The following is a 21,344-nucleotide window of genomic DNA, read 5'->3' as shown; positions in this document are numbered from 1 at the left end:
CACTCGCAGTCCCGGTGCCCAGTCCGGTGCCCACACTCACAGTCCCGGTGCCCCGTCCCGGCGCACACACCCCCTCTCCCGGTGCTCAGCCCCCCCCCCACGCACCCGTTCCCCCGCCCCACCCCGCGCCGCGTTCCCCCCTCTTCCCGCCAGGGGGCGCCGCGCTGCCGCCGTCCCTCTCCTCGCCTCCCCCCATTGGCTGCCGGGCGCGAAGGGGCGGGGCGACGACTTTCGGAAGCGGCGCTCTGATTGGTAGAGGGGTGGGGGTGTTGATTGAAGGCGGGCGCTGATTGGTCCCCGCCCTCTCCCCTCACGGAGGGAGAGCCGGGCAGCGGGGCCGGTAGCGCCATGGAGGAGGCGGCGGCGGATTGCGGGGCCCAGTTCCGCGCCGCCGTCCAGGTTATCCAAGGGCTGCCCCGGAGCGGTGAGTTGGGGGTCCGAGAATGGGGTCGGAGGGGCTGCGGCCGGGAACGGGGCCGAGAGGCAGCCGCCCCCGGCCCCGTTCCCGGCCCCGTTCCCGGCCCTGCTTGAAGTCGCGTCCCTCCGTAGGTTCCTACCGGCCGTCTTATGAGGAGATGCTGCGTTTCTACAGCTACTACAAGCAGGCGACGGCGGGGCGCTGCCAAGGACCCAGGCCCGGCTTCTGGGACCCCATCGGCCGGTACAAGTGGTAAGGCCACCGGGTCCGGTTCCCCCCACCCGGGTCTGGTTATCCCCTGTGCCGTTCCCCTCGGGTCCGGTTATCGCGCCTCCCGTCCCCCCTGGGTCCAGTTCCACCCCCCCCTCCCCGGGTCCAGTTATCCCCCCTCCTGTCCCCTCCGAGTCCAGTTCCCCCCATCCTGGGTCCGCTTATCCCGCCTCCCATCCCCCCTGGTCCAGTTCCCCCCACTCCCAGGTCCGGTTATCCCCCCACCCCATTCCCTCTGAGTCCAGTTCCCCCCCCTGCCCGGGTCCAGTTATCCCCACTTCCATCCCGCCCCGGGTCCGGTTCCCCCCCGCCCCTTCCTCACCTCACGGCCACTGCCCCCCACAGGGATGCTTGGCACAGCCTGGGGAGGATGTCCAAAGAGGAGGCAATGGCAGCTTATGTGGCCGAGATGAAGAAAGTGGCCCAAAAGGTAACGAGGAGGGGGAGAGCGGGGTCGGTGGGTGCTTGGTGGTGCCCCTGGTGAGCTCCTGACCCCCCAGGTCATCGACACGGTGCCCATGGACGAGACGACAGAGGAGATGTTTGGGTACTTCGAACCGCTCTACGAGGTGATCCATGACATGCCCCGGCCCCCTGAGGCCTTCTTCAAGAGGAAAAGGGGTGAGTGGGAGCCGCTGTGCCCCGCTTGTGCCCAGCGCGTCCCCCACCTCTGTGCCACACTCCTCTCTCCTGGCACGTCACTCTTCCCTGCTTGCTTCCGCGCTGGTGTGGCCATCACCGCTGGGCTCTGCTCCTCACCAGGGCACATCGTTCTTTCCCCCCTGAGGGGGGGACAGGATGGACGCACCACGTCCCATCTGACTCCCCTGCCATCACCCAGCTGCTGCCAAGCTGCTTGTTTGGGCACCCCCAAACAAGTGTCTCTTCGAGTGACGCAGGTGTCTTTTCAGCTTGGGCTTTCTCTCTGCAAAACTTTGAGAAGAGGACTTGAGGTTTGGCTTCCAAGTGCCCCTTCGCCCCTATCCCTGGAGCCAGGGATCGGCTTCCGTGGGGTGTTGGGGCAAGCAGGCTGTGCTTTCTCTTGGTGCTGGCCCACCTCCGGGTAAGGCGGGCTGTGTACAGTGAGCGCGGGTCATCTCATGTAAACATATGGATAGGCCGGCCAGCTTTTGCCGTGGAGTGGATATGGAGAAACTGGGGTTGAGAAACGGGATTACTGGGACCGCCTGGTGCTAGATCAGAGTCCTTCTATGCCTGTGGCTGCTGCCTCAGGCTGAGAGGTGGCTGGGGACATGTCCCACCCCCGGAGCAGGGCAGTCCTCGGTGTACCTGACTTGTGAGAAGCCTGCATGAGTGAGGGGCTGGACGTGGTGGTTCAGAAAAGCGTCGACTGGTGCGGAGCTGTGTGTCTGGAGGTTTGGCTGTGCCGTGTCTCCAGTAGATGAGCTCAGCAGCAGATGAGCTTTCAGGGTATATTTGCAGCGGTTGTGTAAACTGTCAGTGCTTTGCTAATGTTGGAAGAGCACTGACAAATAGCCTCGCTCCCCGCCTGTCCCCAGGCATCTGTCCTGCGTCTGTCACATGTACTGTCACCCCCTGCTTCCAACAAGGATGCTGAAAACACGCCGCCTGTAGGGCTTGACCTCAGGATGGCTGCGCCTTCCTGTGGTACCCAAGTGCTGTTGTTCTCCATTTTGACACTGAATCTCCTTTAAAAGGCAAATAGACTCGGCTTTTCTCTGGAACATAAAAGCTGGGTCAAAACTCCTGGTCATTACCCTCATGGGAGTGTCATCCTGCGCTACTGTCACTTAAATTCACAGTAGCATCTGTGGAGCGAATGAGCCCGAGGCGCCTGGTTTAAGCTGCTGAACATCTTATGCTGTTGAGTCATTTGTGTTAAAGGTTCTCAAAACCGCCTTCAGATTTTGTGTGATTGCAGCTTCTGTTACCAATAAGCCAGAGGAGAAAGGTGGTTTTAGACACCACGGCGGGTGGGAGGGGTGTGTGGAAGGCACAGGGCCCTCGGCGGCTGTGGAGCTTTTGGGGAACAGAGGCGCTGTGCCGGGGGAGTCCGGGCAGGTTTGGTTTTGTTCATTTACAAAGTCAACACACCGTAAAGTGGCACTTGGAACCCAAATCGTGAACAGTTCAGGGTCCCAAGAGGTCTAAAGCCTCTTGTATGTGTAGCATCTTGTATGTGTAGGCCAAGACTCTGAAGCAAGCAGTAACTGACAATTAAGCTTTTAATGAGCAGGCCTGGTGCTGCCCTGCCAGCCCTGCAGGTGCAGGGGGCTGGAGTTGGAGCAAGGTAGTGATGTGTGAGGTGGCAGGACCCTGCCTGCACCCTCCCCTGCTATGGGGTAGGTTTAGAGGCCACAGCACATGCGCTGAGGAGAGATTTGAGGACAGCGATGGTCCCTGAGCAGAGCAGCCCTGGCCCTAACTGCTGTGTGGGGTGAGGGCTGCCCTCGTCCTCCCCAGGGGCGTTCAGTCACCTGGGCTGGGCTCTGGGGGGTCCCGCAGCCATGGGCACGCTGCGGTGGCAAAGGCAGGTTGGGAATGGCAGAGATGTGCAGGCAAGGCACAGGCAGGGCAGGTTGCCACATACCTGCCTGGCCAGGAGCAGGGAGCAAAGTCCCCAGGGGCAGCAGGAAACGTGGCTGGGCTTAACCCCGCGGGCTCGGCGGGGAGGGCTGGATCCCCGGGCCCAACCTGGGGTGCTGCTGCCAGCTGAAAGCTCCCGCAGGTGATGTGCCGTGCGCTGCCTGGACAAGGCTCTCCCCAGCCAACCCTTCTTGCGTTAGGCTCTGTTTGTTACCGTGGATGTGCCGTGTGCCCTGCCAGGGGACGAGGATGGTGGCCGTTATCCGTTGGTGTTAACCCAGCTGTTGGCTGGTGCTGATCCCTCTGCCTGCTGCCGCAGGGGCTCGGGGAACAGGGATTCTCCTGTCACCCCCGGGTGAGTGAGATGCTCTGCCCGGCGTAGACCCTGCTGACCAGTTGAGTTTGCGTTGATTCCCAGGCGTGGGCAAATGGAGCTAGCCCCTCTCCATCTCTGCTAGCCGCTGTGCCTGTCCGGAGGCTGCTGGCCTGCCTGGCAGGAGGGTGGCCCTGCATCCGTGTGTCCCCCAGCCGTGCTGAGCCCAGCCTGCACTGAGAGGATCGCCTGCAACGCGTTAATTCTCCTCTGCCTCTTCCCCTCCGTGCAGGCAGTCAGGAGCAGACAGCCAACCGCAACCAGGATGACCCAGCGAGCAGCCCGGCTCCGGAGCACCCCAAAGACGCCCTGCCCGAGGAGCAGCGGAACGGGCCGCACGTGCCAGGTTGGTCTCCCTGGTGTGACCAGCACCCGGCAGAGACCCCGCGGAGGAGACACTGGCATCGGGGCTGGGGAACTGTGGGCTTCAGGCACCTCTGGTCTGACTCTGCGGGTGTTGCAGGTGTCGCCCAACTCACGGCGAGCCAGAGCTGTTTGTGGGTCTGGCTCTTGGTGCTGTTCTCGACGCCGGGGTAACCCTGAGCGTGGTGGTTGGACTCCGTGTTGCTCTTACCTGTGCCAAGGGGCCTGATTCTGCTAAATGCAGTGAGAAGGCGAGGGTGTTTCCCTGTGGACTGGGAAAACATTGCCTTGGAAGGTCCGTGTTCTGGGAGGGGACCTTCTCCATCGGCTGAAGCCAAGTCCGGCCCTTCAGCAGCACTGGGACCCATGGTGCCGAGCCCCAGCTCTCCCTGCCTGTGCCGGGGCTGACGCCTCGGTCCTTGGTTTTTCTTGTACACCCCCTTGCACATTCACCCACCCACCGCTGTGTCCCTTGAGGGCACGTGCAGTTCTCCCAGCCCGGAGGGGCCTCTCTCTGTGCCCTGCGTTGGGCAGGGTGCGCCAGGGAGGGAAACATTCTTCCTGCTGCCATCCCGGCCCTCCCCCAAGAAACATATATGGTCACCGAGCCAGCGCCTGCGTCCAGGCTGTGCCCCTCCTCGAGCACGCCTGGGCTGGCAGCGTGCAGGGAGCTGGGCAGCGTCCCTGCCTGCGCGGCGGGGCGTGCTGTCATCACCCCGGTGGCAGTTGGTGTGGTGGGAACGGTCCCTGCTCCCTCCCAGAGCAGCTGGGGCCGTGGATCCCGCTGGAGGAGCTCCCCGCCGTGCCGGGGGGTCGGCTGGCTGCCACGGCAGCCCTGTCCCCAGGTGGGAGCTGCACAGGGGCAGAGAAACCCTAAAATGGCACCGCGTCGGAGCGTGCCCGCCCATGAGCGGGGCTCTGTGACACCGTGGGCAGGAGAAGGGGGAATTCAGTCCTTGGATTAACGACTGTAATCTGGGAGTTAGTAACAGAGCTGGTTCCTTCCCCCTCTGTGCCTCAGTTTCCTTCTCCTCCTGCCTTGCCTTGCACACGCGGCCGCTGCCCTCCTGCCCGCTTGTGGACCTGTTGCCTTGCGGCTGCGCTGAGCTTCTGCTGCCCTTCGGACATGGCCGAAGCACCTCTGTGCCCTGCCAGCGCTGCCCGCGGCTGAGCCCTGTGCTTCCCTTCCAGGAGGTGGGCTGGCTCCTGCCGCCGAGGCGCTTGAGGGTAGCCAGGTGACCAGTGACTCCGAGGGGGACGTGTACTGCGATACCCTGGAGCTTATGGAGCCTGAGCAGGTAACGGAGGGCTGGGAAGCGCTGGGAGGCTTTACCTGCTGCCAGCCTTGCCCTGCCTGCGCTGCACAGGCAGATCTCTCCGTGCTCGGCTCCGCACGCCACCGCGGCACTGCACTGCTGTGCTGGGAGCCCAGTGAGACTCCCAAAACCTACGAGGCCACCCGGCTGCACCCCTCTCTGCTTTGTGTCCCTCTTGGAGCCGGGTCCCCGTCACCGAGGGGAGGCTGAGGAGCCCTCAGTGTGCCCCAGTACCACCCATAGCCCCCCATGTTCCTGCGGTGCGGTTCCTGTGGGGCACTGGTGGGCTGAATGAGGCCAGTAGCCCCAAGTGGGGCTGGTGGGGGCACCTTGCTTACACCCCGGCCACTCGCTCTCTGCTCCCTGCCACCGGGCAACGTTTGTCACTTGGGGTGCTACGGTGAGGCTCAGGGTGGGCACACACACCAGTCCCCGCTGCCCGGCTTCTCCTGGAGCTCTTTTGCCACCTCGAGCCTGGGCATTCTGCTCTGTCACCTCCCAAACCCTGTGCTCACTGGTGTTGCTGGTGGGATTCAGCTTCACTCAGCCCCACGTGCCCTCCACCACCAACACTGTCACTGCGGGGCTGGGGGACGACACCACCACTGCCCTGGCATCACCCGCCTCTCACCGGCTGTGCCCCTGGGGAGGGCAGCGGGGGTCTCAGGGCCCTTCTTCTCTCCCCTGGCGCAGGCTGGGCGGCCGCTGGGTCTCTCCCCGGATGGCGTCGGGGCCGGGCCTGAGCCCCCCATGCCCCGCGGCACCGGGCAGGGGGAACGGGGCGAAGGCAGAAGAGGAGAGGGGAGGAGCGGCGCTGGCCTCGCAGCCCATGGCTCCGAGAGAGGTGGGTGCAGCGTTTGGCTCCTGCGTGCCTTCCCGCTGCTCCCTCCCCACCTCCCGGCACCCAGGGCTGGGTCTCCGGGGGGCTGCGACCACCAACGGGGCACGGTTTGGCTCCAGCGCCCAGGTCCTTCGGTAGCCGTGAGCAGTCCTGAGTGTCCCCTCTCATCATCCCTTGGTCCCCAAGCAGTTTGGTGTCTTTACCCCTCTAGGATGTGGCTTGTGTTGCCCATTTCTCACTAAATGGCTTAAATTTGGGGGATGCTCTACTGGCTCCTCTCCAGCAGCTGGCTGGGGAGTGCGGGTCCCTGGGTGCCTGCTCCAGGGTGGCATTGGGACAGCAGGGGTGATGCCACCGCCTCACCTGGGCACAGCCCACCCATCTCATGCTTATCTTCCCCCCCAAGTTAATGTTTTGGAAAACCCTCCTGGGCTGCTTGACCTTGGGAGTTGGCTTGTAAGGAGGCGGATGAAGCCAGGCTGGGCCGTCCCCTGGGTGCCACAGGGGCTGGCACCGAGCCCCTGCCTGTCTCCCGCTCGCAGCGCCGGTCATCCGGGTGTTTGCCGAGCCGCAGCCGGGCGGGTTTGGGGCCTGGCAGGGGGGCAGCGGCACAGGCGAGGCATCCTGCATGGCCTTCAGTGTCCCGGCAGCACCAGGTGAAGCCAGGTGACCCACATGTACCCCTGCACCCGCCGTGGCAGCAGGCTGGAGGTCACCCACTGCCACCACCTGGGGGGGAGGTGGTGGCCTGTGTCCCCGAGGAGGGGGTGGCTGGGCTGGGAGCTCCCGGCTCTGCCCGGAGCGGCTGCAGTGTGGGCTGAGCCAACAGCGTGCGGTGCGGGCACCGGTGAGCTCCATCGCTCCCCGTTGGGTGACAGTGCACAGGGGTCCTGGGGGAGCGTGAGGGGGGCTCGGGCTGCCGGGCCCCATCCCGATGGGCACCCTGTGCCCCCCCCGAGCAGCACCCATCTCTGTGCCCCACAGATCTCCAGCTCGCCGGGGGGGAGCAGGATGCCGAGAGCACCCAGGGGCTGCCGGACCAGCTGGACACCCACGTGGCCGGCACCGTCCGGGCCCTGCAGGATGATATGCGGCGAGTGCTGGAGCGCCTGAGCGAGCTGGAGACGCTCGCCTCTGCCCAGGTAGGTGCCACGCGGGGAGCTGCCATGTGCCGATGCCGGCCAGGCCGCAATGCCCACGCCGGTGTAGGCCAGGCTGGCAGGGCTCAGCCCGGGGAGACCTCGGGGTTTGGTGACACATCCTGGCAGGGCGGAGGTTGTGCTGCTCTCATCTGCCCTGGGGGGCAGGCAGGGAACTGGGGGGGCAGGGAGGGCGCAGGCAGGGAGCTGGGGGAAGCGGGCAAGGTGCCTGTTGTGCAGGCAGGGAGACAGGAGAGGCATGCAGGGAGCAGGCAGGGTGCCGGCGGGCAGGAAGGGAGCCGGGGGAGGCAGGCAGGGAGCCACTGCCCCCCTCATTCCATCGCCCCCAGGGATCCCACCCCGGTTTCATCATCCGCATCCCTCGCAGGAGCCCTGAGTGGGCTCAATTCCGCCCCTTCCCTCCCGCTCATGGGGCCGCAGGGGCTGGAAAGGGGGTGCCCAGCCCCCACCTGCACCCCAAAACTCCCTTCTCTTGCAGGGGGATGCAGCTGGGACCGACCCTGGCCGCTCGCTCGCTCCACAGGTGAGTTGGAGGTGGTGGCATGAGGGATGTGACAAGGACCACCGGGCTGTGACAGTGGCCTGCTGCCACTGGCCTTTCAGCAGAGGGCTGGGGGGCTGTCTGGTCACTGTCTGGTCACACCGGTGCCACCTTTGTTCTCCTCCCCACGGTGCCTCTCTCTGTCCCCTCGCCAGGAAACGTCCCCATGGCCCCTGACCGTCTCCCCGCGCACCCTGCTCTTCCTCATCGCCTGGCCCTTCGTCACCCAGTGGCTGCTGCGCCGCTGGCAGGGCAAGATGAGGTGACAGCCGCGTCCCCCATGCCACCTCCGGCCCCGACTCGGGGTGCAGGATGTCACCATCCCGCTTAGACGCGCCACGGGATCACCGAGGGAAGGGCCTCACCCAGCCAGGGGGGTCTCCCGCGGGCCGGGACCCCCCATCCCCGGGGGGACGGGGACGCCACTGCGCACCGCTGATTGTCACCGTCACTCTCAGGGTCACTCATCTGCCGGGATGGACACGGGAATGTCTGTCCGTGGGGTGCGGGATCGCCCCGAAAGGGATCCCCCCGGGACAAAGGGGGCGGGGGGGCGGGGGGATCCCCTCCCTGCCATGCACAGAGGGACCTGGTGCTGGGGGGGGCGGTGGGGGACAGACACTGTCCCTGTCCCCGGGTTCCATGACGTGCTTGGACATCTGAACCTCAATTAAAGTTGCCTTTTCAATCTGTCCCCGGGCTGTCTGCTGGGGGGGGGACGACGACAGCCATCACCCTGGCCACCCCCCTTACCCCCGCCATGGTGGCAGCTGCCAGGTTCCCTTTTTTTTTTTTTTTTTTGGGGGGGGGGGGGAGGTGTGGCAGGGCATTGTCCCCAAACCTCGACTTGTCCTCCCTGGCCACATCCTGTCCCCATTCTTAGGGTCCCCAAGGCCATGGCAGAGGGTGGCGGTGCCGGGAGGGGACCCTCGGGGTGGCAACCCCCAGCCCCCCCCCCCGCCCGGGGGTTGCCACCGCCCCCGCTCAAGGACCGTGTGAAGGACGGGGGGACACCGCCCCTGTGGGGGTGGCAGGATCAGGCCCCGGGCTACCCTGACCTCCCCCCCCCCCGAAAAAAAAAAAAGGACGCGGTTCCTTTAAGGCGGGACTTGTTTACCGCTCGGGTTTGTTTACATCTCCCTCCGCCCGCCTGCACAGTCACACCACGCAGCGCGGCTGCGGGGTTCCTCCGCCCACCGCCCCCCCCGCCCCCCTCTTCCTTCCCGGGGGCGTCCCCGCCGCCCGCCCCGTTACAGATTCCATCCCCCGGGGGGAAAAAGGCAGGGGGGGGACGGGACACACGACGACATCCAAGCACATCCCGCTGACTCCTCCGCGCTGCGGAGGGACTCTTTTTTCGGGCCGCTCCACCTGCTCCGGAGGGGGGGGAACGCGGCCCTGAAGGTCGCCGGGCTCCGCTCCCGGTGGCCCCCCCACCTTGCTCAGCGTGTGGTACATCCCGGCCCCGCCTTCTCCCTTTTCGGATTGGCGGCGCCGCGCAGGAGTGACACCCGGCGCGTCCAATGGCGGCGCAGCTCCCGCCGGGCGTAGTGGGCGGGGCGTGGCCGGTGTTCCCGCCCTCCTCGCCCGCCGATTGGCGGCGGGGGCGGCACCGCCCGCGCGCGGCGGGCGGGGCGCGGCGTGCGGCGGGGCGCGCGGCGGGGCGGGGCGGGGCAGCGCGCCTGCGCGGGGCGGGGCGGGGCGCGCGCCGGTATTTAAGGCGGGGGAGCGGGCGGGGAACGGCAGTCGGGAGCAGGCGGCGGCGGCGGCGGGTGGCAGCGCGGGGCGGGGCGCGGCGGAGGCGGCAGGGGGGAGGCGGCGGCGCGTGCCATGCGCGCGGGGGGGCGGGCCCGGCGGCGTTAACCCCTCGGCGACCGGTATCGGTGACCCCCGGGGCCTGGGCCCCGCGCCATGGCCCGGGCGGCCTGAGGGGGAAACGGGGAGTTTGGGAGGGGGGGTGGTGGGGGGGGAGCGGCCCCATGCGGCGCGGGTAGCGCCGGTCCCCGAGGGAATGGAGCCGAGCGCCATGGCCGACGCGGCGCCGGAGCCCCAGAGCGAACCGGAGCCCCGCGGTGAAGCGGAGCCCGAGCCCCAGCCCCAGCCCGACGGCGGCGAGGCGGCGGCGGACGGGGAGGCCGGGCGACTGCCGCCCCCCGGGGCGGAGGAGGCGGCGGGCGGCGCCGAGGGGCGGCCGGCGGCGGGCGGAGCGGCGCGTCCCGGCCTGGGCCCGCGGTACCGGCCGGCGGTGGGTCGCACCGAGGAGTGGCCGGTGAAGAAGAAGCACCGTCGGCGGCCGTCGAAGAAGAAGCGGCGCTGGAAGCCCTACTCGAAGCTGAGCTGGGAGGAGAAACAGCAGTTCGACGAGCGGCAGAGCCTACGCGCCTCCCGGCTGCGGGCCGAGATGTTCGCCAAGGGGCAACCGGTGGCCCCCTACAACACCACGCAGTTCCTGATGGAGGACCACGACCAGGAGGAGCCGGACCTGAAAACCGGGCTGTACCCGCGGCGAGGGGCCGCCAAGTCGGAGGACACGAGCGAGGAGGATTTTCTGGAGGAGGGGACGGAGGAGGACGGGGGCAGCGACGGGATGGGGGGGGACGGCAGCGAGTTCCTGCAGCGGGACTTCTCGGAGACCTACGAGCGGTACCATGTGGAGAGCCTGCAGAACATGAGCAAGCAGGAGCTGGTGAAGGAATACCTGGAGCTGGAGAAGTGTCTGTCCCGCATGGAGGAGGAGAACAACCGGCTGAGGATGGAGAGCAAAAAACACGGGGGGGAGGCCGGGGCGGGGGGGGAGGCGGCGCGGGTGCGGCAGCTGGAGCTGGAGGTGGACCGGCTGCGGGCCGAGAACCTGCGGCTGCTGCGGGAGAAGGACCTGCCCCGGCAGGAGAAAGGCCCCTGCAAGCTGGGGGAGTGACCCTTGGGGGGGGGGACGGGGGCGGGGGGGGTGCTTTTTACCGGAGGGGGAGGGGGGAACGGGACAGGCCACCTTGTACATTGGACCCTTTTTAAGGGGGGGGGGATAAAGTGGGAGGGGGTTGGGGGGAGCCCCTTCATCCCTGGGGGTTATTGGGGGGGGGGGGGTGGGTGGGTTGATGTATCGGTGATACCCGGCTTCTGGTTTAATTTTATTTTTTGTGTCTAAACCAAAAAAAAAAAAAAAAAAATCCCCCAGGAAAGCTGTAAATTGGCCCAAACTGACTATATAAAAAAAAAAAATAAATATAGAAGTCTAATAAATTTAATTACTTGTAACTGTAACCGTTTCGGTGTGCTTTCTAGAAAATATTCAGGATGGCATTCCAGAAGGGAATACGTTTTGAATTATTTTCATGGTGTTCTAACCCCTCTGTGGCGTTGTTTGATTAAAACTACCTGTAATTTCCCACTTAACCCTTTTTTCGTTATATTCCCCCCCCCCCCCCCCCCCCAAATTCTCATTTCTAATCCTGCTCCACCGACTGAAATAGTTAAAAATCCCTGGAGGAGGGAGAACCACTCTCAGTAGCGTGTCCAGGACGGAGGCTGCTGAAGTATTAATAAGCTTAAAGTCTATTTGTTTGCCTAAAGGCTCGCCTAAACTTCACTTTCTTCCCTCCCGGGTCTCCAGGAAGGCAGGTCAGGGAGCTGGAATCTGGGGGAAAACTGCCTAAAAAAAATGGACTTTGAGCTACAGGTGATGGGGGGGGGACGGGGACGGGGGGAACGGACGGGACGACTTAAAAAAGTTTTTTTGGAGCAGCCCAGGGAAAAGTTTTAGTAGTCGCTCGGCCTCCGAAATGGCTGACGGAGGGCTGGGGGGGAGGCGAAGGCTGAACCTTTGGCTGCAGAACCTGCTGCGGGGCGGGGGGGAGGCGGGGGGGCAAAAACCCAGGAGGAGCTGCGTGGTCTGTGGGGTTGGTTTGTTTTTGGGGGGGGGGGGGAATGGGTAAATTAAAGGGTAAAGTACTGGAAGGTCCTGAGCCTGCTCCGCTTCGCCGTGGCGTAATCGAAGGGCATTGGGCTGAAAATTGGGGGGGTGTTAATGAACGTGTACCTGGGGGGAGCAGCAGGGGAAACGCCCCCCCCCCCGCAAAGGCTACAGTGGAGGGGGGTGGAAACAGCTTTTTATAAAAAGAAAACCCACAACAAATAAAGGGGTTAAGATGTAGGGGAGGAGGAGCCCGAGGTGGCCCCGGTGCGGGGGTTTGGGGGGTTTACGGCAGCGCAGGGACCCCCGGGGCTCGTGGCGGGGTTTGGCAGGAGCCCGGCAAAGCCCGAGCTGCCGCGGGGCACGGGCTGGCACCGCTCCTGGGCTTCGGGGAGGGAATGGAGGCAACTCCGGCAGGGCTACTTGCTCAAGAGGCCGGTAGCCGCCCGCGCTCCCTTCCCCGCTGCCATGACATCATTGGGCAGAGGCAGCGCCCGGTGCGGCTGCGGAGGGAGGCACCGGCGCTAGCGAGGGAATCGGGATCTTGCTGCCCGGGATGAGCGACGCCGAACGCCGTGTCCATCCCCGTGTCCATCCCCGGCGCTGCTCTCCGGCAATTCCCTCTCCGGATCCTGCTGCCCCTGGATCTTCCTTTTCTCCTGCGTATCCGAGGCCAGCTCGTTCCAGCAGCGGGTGCTACACCAGGGCCGTGAAACGTCGTTCCTAGCGCCTGGGTAACGTGAAAAACTTAAGGCAAGGAAATAATATTAGTCAAATGCCGCGGGGGGGGTGGTTACAGTGATGGCTGTTACCAAGTTTAGGGCACCCCCAGGGTTCGCCCCCCCCCCCCATCTACTTACCCCAAACTTCTTACATTGAACTCCTGGGAATAAATCATTTCATTTATCTGCAACTGCTTTAACAAACACAACTTCCAAATCCCCTAAAAGTACCGTAACGATCGACTCCCCGACCTGCTTTGCCTCCACTCACTCTTCCCACTTTATTCTGGTCTCTGGTTTAACGAAGCCGAGTCTTCACACGAAGCAGGTTACCCCGATCCCCGCTGCCGGAGCTGGGGGGTGTTTGCGTCTCCTTGCGAAGGTTCATTCCAGCTCCGGCATCCAAACCTCCTGGCAGACACGGCATCCGGGGAACCTTTGAAACCTCCGAGTGGATCAGTAACGGACGCGGAGCTCGTCGGCATTTCGCCTTCCCGGCCGGTGGGCTGAGCTCGCCCACCCCGGCCGCTCCGGAGCTGATCCGGAAGAGATGAGCTCGACTTTAGCTCAGCTGTTCCAGAGGAACAAATCAAATCCTAGCGATCGCCGGCGATAAAGGTGCCCCAGCCGGGTTGTGATGTGGTATCAAAGGGCAACAATTAGTCCCTCCTGAGGAGGAGGAGGCAGCGCTGTCTTAACTAGTCGAGGGCAAGTACCTCCCTGGAGGGCAAAGCAGCAACGCCTGCCAAGCCTTTGAAGCACATCCCTCCTCTCGCTGCCACCGCTTTGGTCTTTCCTGGGTTGTTTGAGCCAACTGGCCTTTATTCCGGCTGCTCCGGCGAGCCCGGGAACGCCGCCGGCAGGGCAGCACCCCGATGAGCTGCGCCGTGGCACAGGGAACCTGCCTGTCGGAGCTCGGCTGCGGGGCCAAGGGGTAGGAAGAGGCTCGTCGTCGCTCCGCCGGCTGCGGGAGGGCACCGCCGACACCGGCTCTGCCGCAAGAAACCTGGAAACACGGGGCGCAGAGGGCTAAAGGGCTTTCACAGTTCCCCCTCTCGCAAGGGTTTCCGCTTGTTGAGGAAAGGACCGCGCTTCTGTCCCGGGGAGAGGTAGAAATGATCACAATAACGCACAAGAAAAGGGGTGTAAAACATCCCACCTGCGGTTGCGGCCATTCCTCTTCCACGCATTGGTGTAAGGACAGAGCAGGTCCCTGAAAACGCTGCCGGCTGCAAGAAAATAATAAAAAAAAAAAAAGAAAAAAAAGAAGGAAGTAGTCCATCTTAACAGCCCGTTAATGCCGTAATGTTGGCGTGAAGTGAAACCCGAATCCTGCCCCTGAACGCCGGCCGAGGGGACGGTGCAGCTCGTCTTCCCCCTCGGGATGGACGAAGCTTCACGGAGCGGGCTGCCGGTACCCCCCCGGCGCAGCCACCGGCTCCTGAAATCCGTTACACCCCTCGGTTTAACGTCCCAGGTTTTATAAAGCGGGGACACGGTGCTGACAATAACGCTGTCGTCCTGCCTACGACTCGACTTGCGCTAATTGCATGTAACTCCGTTAGCTTGACGTGGGGAGGATATACTTACGCCGCTCTTGGGGATATCCCGGCGATTCTCCTGCGAGATAAGCGGCATTTTGTTAAAAAAAGAAGGAGAATCTGCGGCACAGCGAGCCCCGCGCGCGCGGAAGAGGTTTCCCAACGCTTGCCGACGAGGCCGTCGCCGAAAAGCTGGCGGCTTTTGGTCCATCTGTAACACATCAAACCCCGGCTGTTAGCATCAGCCCCCCGCCTTTGCTCCCACCCTACAAAAATAAAAACTAACAAACCAAAACCCCTCACGACGCGGGAAGGTGCAAGGCTTGAACTAAGCCCAGCCCTGATCGGTTTGGCAAAATCGACTTGAAATTAGATCTTCAGCTGTCGTGAGCGCGCAGAGACACACACGACGCTCAACTTCCCAGCTTTGGAAAGGCAGCAGTTTATAAAAAAAAAATAAAAATACGAAGCTTCGGAGTTCAGGACCTAATAAAGGAACGTGGGAGTCACAAACTGTCGGCAGAGTCATTTCAACAAAGCGCTTTCTTCAAAAAAAAGAACACCAAGTGCATAAATGGAAAATAATCCGGTTTTTAACTGGAAGAGTCCACATTTGACAGCACAATCTGCGCTTAAACCAGAAGCCTCCAAAATCTCACTGTTTTACATCTAAACCAAGTCCCATTAATACCAGGGGATAAGCCGGCATTATCTGCCTTTTGCAGAGGGAAGAAAAACGCGGCCGAGGCAGTCGCCTAAAGAAATTCGGCCCGTAACGCAACCGGGAACTCAGCCCGGGCTCCCCGAGTGCCCCGAGCCTCACCGGGCAACCGAGCACAGAGGCCGTCAGCTCAAAAACTCCCCAGCACGGAGTTGTTTATTTAAAAAAAAAAAAAAAAACCAAGAAGAGAAAGTTGGTTTTTTTTTTTAAAAAAAACAGGCTTGCTTTTTTTTTTTTTTTTTTTCCCCTCCACGACTTTGCACAGGGCGGGGGGGGGGAAAAAACCACCCCGCTCAGTTATTTCCACAGCCCTCATTTGCACCAGCCGGAGGAGTGGCATTTATAACTCCAAGACAAGGTTCGCTCCAGTTTATTATCAGCTCCAAAAGTTACCCCTTCGGCCCCGGCAACAGGCGAACGCTTTTGTTTTTACGTCTCTCCAAGCGCCACGGCGGTTAACCGCTGCCTGGGTAGACGGCAGCAAGGCGAGGGGAGGCCATATTAACAGCGATCCACTGGATCCGGCCGAGGAGAACCCCCTCCGGGAACCCGGCCGCGGTTCGGCTGAAACGTGTGAAACAAAGGATTAAATATGAGGGATTATTTTTTTTCCCCGCCGCGTATGAAAAGGGTGTTGTGCGATGGCGCGGCGGACGGGGAGCAGCTTTCACCCTTCCAGGAAAACGTGTTTCCTCACCCAAAATTTCACTTTCAGTATAAACCTGCGCCGTTCCCCCAAAACCACCACCCCCCCCCTCAACTGCCGGGGGTCGGGCAGAACCAGCCCTGCGGGGAGCTCGGGCTGCTGCCTCCGAGCAACGTTCAGATACTGTTTAACGCCGGTTTTGCCAGAAAAACGTCACCCCCCCGCACTCCCCCCAGCATTACAGGTGAGGCGGGGGCCGAGGGGCCGCTTGCGAGAGGAGCCACCACAGGAAAACCCGCGGAGGCCGAGGCGGGGAAGGCCGGGCCGGGCCTTCCCCCGCCCCACTGCGCACGCAGCCCCCCGGACGAGGCCCCGGGTCCCCCCCGGCTCCATACGAGGCGTTCCCGGCCGGGATAAAGCTCCCCCCGTCCCCCGGAGCCCTCACAGAAGGAGCGGTCGGTGGCGGGCGCGGCGCCGCCGCCCACCTGAGGGCCGGCGGGGAGAGCCGCGCTCCGCTGCCGGGGAAGGGAAGCCCGGCCGGGCCGCCCCGCGCTCCCGGCTCGGTGCCGCGGAGCTTCCCCCCCCCACACGCCGGTCCCCGGCCGCTCACCGGCCTCGGCGGCGGGCAGCGAGGCCCGGAGCCGGCCTCCACACACACAAAATGGCGGCGGCCGCCGCCGCTCCCCCACCGCCCGCTCGGCCGCCATAGCCGGCGCCTCGGCCCCGCCGCTCTTCCGCCAATCAGACGCCTCCGTGAGCCGCGGAGCCAATGGAAACGCGGTTCGTAGCGGAAGAGGCGGGGGCGCACCGCCCGCCGCGGGGGGTTGTGGGGGATGTAGTCCCCCGCAGCGGCGGGACCGTGGGGAGCGGGAGGCCTCGGACTCGCTTTCCCGTGATGCCGAGCGGCGCGTTGCCGTGGCGACGGGCGGGGGGCGCCGCGGGGGGCTGAGGCGGGCCGGGACCCCGCCGCTGCCGCCGCCGAGCGCTCCCGGGAGCGGCGAGCCGGAGCCGAGGCCTCCCTCAGGCCCTGACGCAGCTGCGACCGGGCGCTGCCGGCCCTCCCCGGCCTCCCCTAAGCCCCTCGGCGGTGGCAACTCCCGCGTTGGGCGCTCAGGGCCCGCCGAGCCCCGGGGAGAAGGGTTATGACCGGGATAGAGACACTGAAATCGGCCCCGGGTGTTGCCAGGCCCGGCCCGGCGGTGGTACAGGAGGCCGAGGCCTCGCTCCAGGAAGGTTCCTGCCTCGAAGGGGCGACCCCAGCCCCAAAGGGGGTTGCCCGGCTCGAAGGAGGGGGTTGCCCGGCTGAGGGAGGGGGGCCCAGCTCTAGGCCCGGCCTTCTGCTTCAACCGGCTGGCGCTTAACCCTTTAACGCCCCTTCTCCTCCTTCCAGCAGCGCTCCCGGATGGCGATTAGCAGGCCCGGATGGCAATTAACAGGCCTGGATGGCAATTAACGGACACGTCTCCCCGTGGGGAACGCAGCCTCTCCAGCCGGCACGGTGAGAGCTGACCGTCCTCGGGAGGTGGCGGTTCTCGCCCCAAATCAGCCTCCTCTGCCCAATTAATTCCAGCTCTGCCTCCTCCTCCTCCTCCTCCCGGCCGAGCCTGGGCTCCATCTTGGATCTCGGGGAGAGGAGCGACCCAAAGAGCAAAGTCGATGAGGAGCTTTTCTAAGCCGGGATTTTTCCCAGAGCTCCCGTTCTTGCCGCTGGCACTGGGTCGTGCTCCTCGCGGGTGGCCTCGCTGCCTGAGCCGCAGGTGTTGGGGACGGGGTTTTCCATCTGGCAAGTATGTAAGGGAATAATGTGTATTTTGGGGATCAGGACGCTTGAAAAGCAAAAATAAGCAATAATTTTTGTTTGCATAAAGGCAAAAAAAAAAAAAAAAGGCTGCCCATACGAAGACAAACATCTTGGGTTTTCCTTCCTTGGAGGGACGTGTGGGACAGGCCAGGCCCAGGCTGTGTCCCCATGTGATTTTTGGGAAGAACGATGCAGGGAATCAGCCTGTGCAGCTGCTGGAAGCTTTTTGAATCGAGTTTTTCTGTTGCAAAAAGGCAAAGAAGAGGTGGGTTTTTTTCTGGGCTGGTAAACCTCAAAATCACACCCACGCCCCCACACACGTTGTTTTAGTGAGTGAGGGTTAGTTGTGCTGGACGTTTTCTGGCTGGAGGGTTGGTCTTGGAAATGGCCTGGCTGTTCCTGAACGGAAAAGGGGCTGGGGAGGTGTAAAATGGGCCAAATCTTGGGATTTGGGCAGGGAGGAAGGGGACAGGTCCACCGCTCCCCCTCTGTCTGTCCCAGTACGACCCTGCTCTAGATTCGGGGGACAGCGGGGGGCAGAACCCCCCTTTGCAGAGGGCCAGGGGGGCTGTGAAGGAGGCCGCTGCCTCCCGAGGGAGCTCCTGGCTGTCACCCCTGGTGTGGGACCGGTTGCCCCCAGCCCCTCTGGGACCCTCCCTGGCCCCCCCGGGCTCGGTGCCAGGAGGGGCAGGCAGGGCCGGTAGCCAGCGGCAAGCCCAGGCTCGCCCCGCTCCGTGGTGGTGGCGGGGATGGCAATGGCTGACACAGCGCCAGGGAGCGCGGGAGGAGCCCTGCGCAGCCCCTCGCCTCCTCCGCGGGGGTTTGTCCCTGTCCCCTCCCGGGCTGGGAGACGTTGGGATCTTCAGTGGGGGGGAGAGGAGGGAGGCAGAGCCACGGTCATTGCTCCTCGCACCGCCTCAGCGCACCCTGAGCTCCCGGTGTGCGGTGGGGTGTGCTCCTGGTGCCAGCTCACCCCGGAGAACCCCCTTTTTTTGGGGGGGTTTCTCTCTCAGGAGCAAGGTCTGGGTAGCTGTGGCATTGTCAACTCAAGGACGCGACATTCCTCACCTACTGCAGGGGGGGTTTGACTCCCTGCGTGTCCCATTTCCCGGGTTTTTGTGCCTTTAGAGGGTCAGAAGCCAATGACACCGCTAGGTCACGGGTGTTCCTGTCGTGTTCCCCCCTGCCCGCTCCTGCCCTCCCCTTGCCTGCGGTTGCCCGCAGCACAGGCGGGGACGCAGAGGAGCAGGGAAACGGCCTGGTGTGCCGATAACCCACATCTCCCGGGGCACTGAGCTTATCTTTCAGCCCGTGGCCGTCCCGGCACAGCTGAGCTGCGCACACACAAATGTGCCGAGCCAGCCAGCGCCCGGCTCCGGCCCTTCCGTCACTTCATACATGTCACATTTACCAGCGGGAGCGACGGTGAGGTTGCCACGTGCCAATATTTTTTGGCCCCAGTAGCCCGCGGGGTCGCTGTATGGATCCGGAGGCTATCCCGCTCCCCTGGGTGCTCCGTGAAAGCGCTGGCGGTCCCGTCCCTGAGACACTCCGCTTTCCCTGGGCTGGAGGAACCGGTTCAAGGTCCCGGCGGTGCCGGGGGGCTCAAGGCTGCACGGAGGAGCTGGACGATTTGGCAGCCGACCCCGCGCAGGGACAGGCTGAGCCCTGAGCTGCCAGTGCCGTAGGTTTTTATATTTTATAGCCCCGTTTTTATTTTATTTTTTCCCCTGTATTTGTGTGTTTTCCAGCCGTGTTTTAACCTCTTCCACTCCCTGGTGTGTCCAGGTCTGGGCACAGCCATCACCCCATCCTGCCCTTGGTGGCACCCAAAAGCCTGAGTGCTGTGACCCTTTCTGCACCTCTCGGGAATATTTTGGGGACATGGGACATTTGTACAAACCTCATCTTGCAGAACTGGCCTCCCGCGGGGTGGCAGACCCGGCTGGGTCCGTCCCCAGCCTTCCCTCAGGCTTTGCCGGGGGGGGAGAAGTGCCTCAGGCTGGATTTAAACTGGTGACGTGGTGGGGGGTGTCTCCTTCCAGAGCAGTTTTGGGGCTCGATTTGGAGTCGGAGCCGGGGTTATCCCGCCGCTGCCCCGGATGAAGCAGGGCTGGATGGGGCAGGGAGCTGCTTGTTGGGACCGGCCTGAGCTTGAGCAAAGCCCTCGGCGGCTGGGGCAGAGGAGGAGCGGAGGCAGCCCAAGGCTGGCAACCTGCAAATGGCCCTCGCTAGCCCAGACCTGGCCCCAAGCCCAGATGCGGCTCCCAGACCTGCCTCTCCCGGCAAACTGCCGCCGTGGGCAGCGCCGTGGCCGGGACACACAGCCCTGCCGGGGGGACAGCCCACACACCCTGCCGCTGGGTGCCCTCGGGAGCGCCCGGGTGCCCTCACGCCCCCCCCAGTGCTGTCCCCAGGGCACCCGAAAGCCCAGCCTGTGACCCTGCTGTCACCTCGGACGGTTTGCGCGGCTGTTTCTCTTGTCAGGCCGAAGCTGATGTGAAACATCCCCCAGCACCAGCACGGCCTTTCCCACCCACTCCCACAGCCCAGACACCCATCTCCCAGCACCCGTCTCCCAGCGCCCATCTACCGCTATCCGTCTCCCAGAACGCATCTCCCAGCATCCATCTCCCAGCACCTAGCTCCCAGCACCCAATTCCCGGTATCCATCTCCCAGTACCCAGCTCCCATCTCCCAGTGTCCACCTCCCAATTCTGATCTCCCAGTACCCAGCACCCATCTCCCAGCAACCAGCTCCCAGTATCCGTCTCCCCGTACCAGTTTCCCAGTACCCAGCTCCCAGCACCGCTCTCCCAGCACCCCTCTCCCAGTACCCATCTCCCAGTATCTGTCTCCCCAGTACCCATCTGCCCGCACCCATCTCCCAGTACCCAATTCCCAGCTCCCTTCTCCCAGTTACCCAGCACCCAGTTACCACCTCCCTGTATCCCACCCATCTCCCAGTACCCATCTCCGAGCACCCACCTCCCAGAACCCACCTTCCAGCACCCATCTACCAGTGTCCATCTCCCAGTACCCAGTTCCCATCTCCCAGTTCCCATCTCCGAGCACCCATCTTCCAGTATCAGTCTCCCAGCACCTATCTCCCAGTATCCATCTCCCCGGTACCCATCTGCCAGCACCCAGTTCTCAGCTCCCATCTCCCAGTACCCAGCACCTATCTGGGTGTCCGTCTCCCAGTACCAATCTCCCAGTAACCACCTCCCAGTATCCATTTCCCAGCACCCAGAACCCACCTCCCAGTATCCGTCTCCCAGCACCCACCTGCCAGTACCCGTCTCCCAGCGGCCATCTCCCAGTTCCCATCTCCCAGTGTCCGTCTCCCAGTACCCAGTTCCCATCTCCCAGTACCCATCTCCTAGCACCCAGCACCCAGCTTACAGCATCCATCTCCCAGTTCCCATCTCCCAGTACCTGTCTCCCAGCACCTGTCTCCCAACACCCATCTCCCAGTTCCCGTCTCCCAGCACCCATCTCCCAGCACCCATCTCCCATCTCCCAGTATCTGTCTCCCAGTATCCTCCTCCCAGTACCAATCTCCCAGTACTCAGTTCCCATCTCCCAGCACCCACCTCCCAGCATCCATCTCCCGGTATCCGTCTCCCGCTATCCGTCTCCCAGTACCCGCCTCCCAGTACCAGTATCCCAGTATCCATCTCCCAGTATCCATCTCCCAGTACCCACCTCCCAGTACCCGTCTCCCACCTCCCCGTGCTCTCACCTCCCGCTCTCCCAGTGCTCCCAGTGCTCCCAATGCGGAGCTGCCCCCGCCCGCCCCGTTCGCCGCGGGGCGCCAGAGCCGCCCCCGTGCGCCCCGCCTGGCCCCGCCCACTACCGCCATGGCCCCGCCCACCGCCGCGATCGGGCCAATGGCCCCGCCCCCCACAGCGAGCCGCGCCCCTGGCCCCGCCCACCTCGTTGCGCAACGTCCTGGCCCCGCCCCGCCTCACGCTCCGCCCGCGGATGCCCCGCCCCCTCCTGGCCCCGCCCCCCCCCCCGCGTGCGCAGCCGGCCCCACCCAGCAGCGAGCGCGCGCGGGGGCCGGTCCCCCCGGGCCACCCGTGTCACACCCCCTGCCCCCCACGGCCCCCCGTGTCCCCCCCTGTCCCCGTGTCCCCCTGGGTGTCCC

The 21,344-nt window shown here is 64.0% G+C and overlaps 2 protein-coding genes across 3 annotated transcripts; both read left to right on the top strand.

Moving 5' to 3' along the window:
• The first annotated feature begins 290 nt into the window (after positions 1 to 290).
• Positions 291 to 8,541, top strand: ACBD4 (acyl-CoA binding domain containing 4). 2 transcript variants are annotated; one of them, XR_010073599.1, is made up of 10 exons: positions 291 to 424; positions 550 to 670; positions 1,034 to 1,118; positions 1,189 to 1,309; positions 3,862 to 3,975; positions 5,184 to 5,290; positions 5,964 to 6,152; positions 7,134 to 7,291; positions 7,788 to 7,832; positions 8,006 to 8,095. XR_010073599.1 is itself a non-coding variant. In XM_063354663.1 (10 exons), exons 1-10 carry the CDS (start codon positions 349 to 351, stop codon positions 8,114 to 8,116), a joined length of 1,089 nt encoding a protein of 362 aa, XP_063210733.1. In that variant the 5' UTR covers positions 291 to 348; the 3' UTR covers positions 8,117 to 8,541. The 2 variants fall into 2 exon arrangements, 1 of the variants encoding a protein (XP_063210733.1); XM_063354663.1 differs by having other exon boundaries at positions 6,002 to 6,152; positions 8,006 to 8,541.
• A 1,060-nt stretch (positions 8,542 to 9,601) lies between these two features.
• Positions 9,602 to 10,782, top strand: HEXIM1 (HEXIM P-TEFb complex subunit 1). The gene has a single exon (XM_063354616.1). It carries the CDS (start codon positions 9,862 to 9,864, stop codon positions 10,765 to 10,767), a length of 906 nt encoding a protein of 301 aa, XP_063210686.1. The 5' UTR covers positions 9,602 to 9,861; the 3' UTR covers positions 10,768 to 10,782.
• Positions 10,783 to 21,344: the final 10,562 nt, after the last annotated feature.

The sequence above is a fragment of the Chroicocephalus ridibundus genome, chromosome 17 (genome assembly GCF_963924245.1).
Source record: "Chroicocephalus ridibundus chromosome 17, bChrRid1.1, whole genome shotgun sequence".
Lineage (NCBI taxonomy): Eukaryota > Metazoa > Chordata > Aves > Charadriiformes > Laridae > Chroicocephalus > Chroicocephalus ridibundus.
The sequence above is the reverse complement of the archived record's forward strand: the minus strand, read 5'-3'. Positions and strand labels throughout refer to the sequence as shown.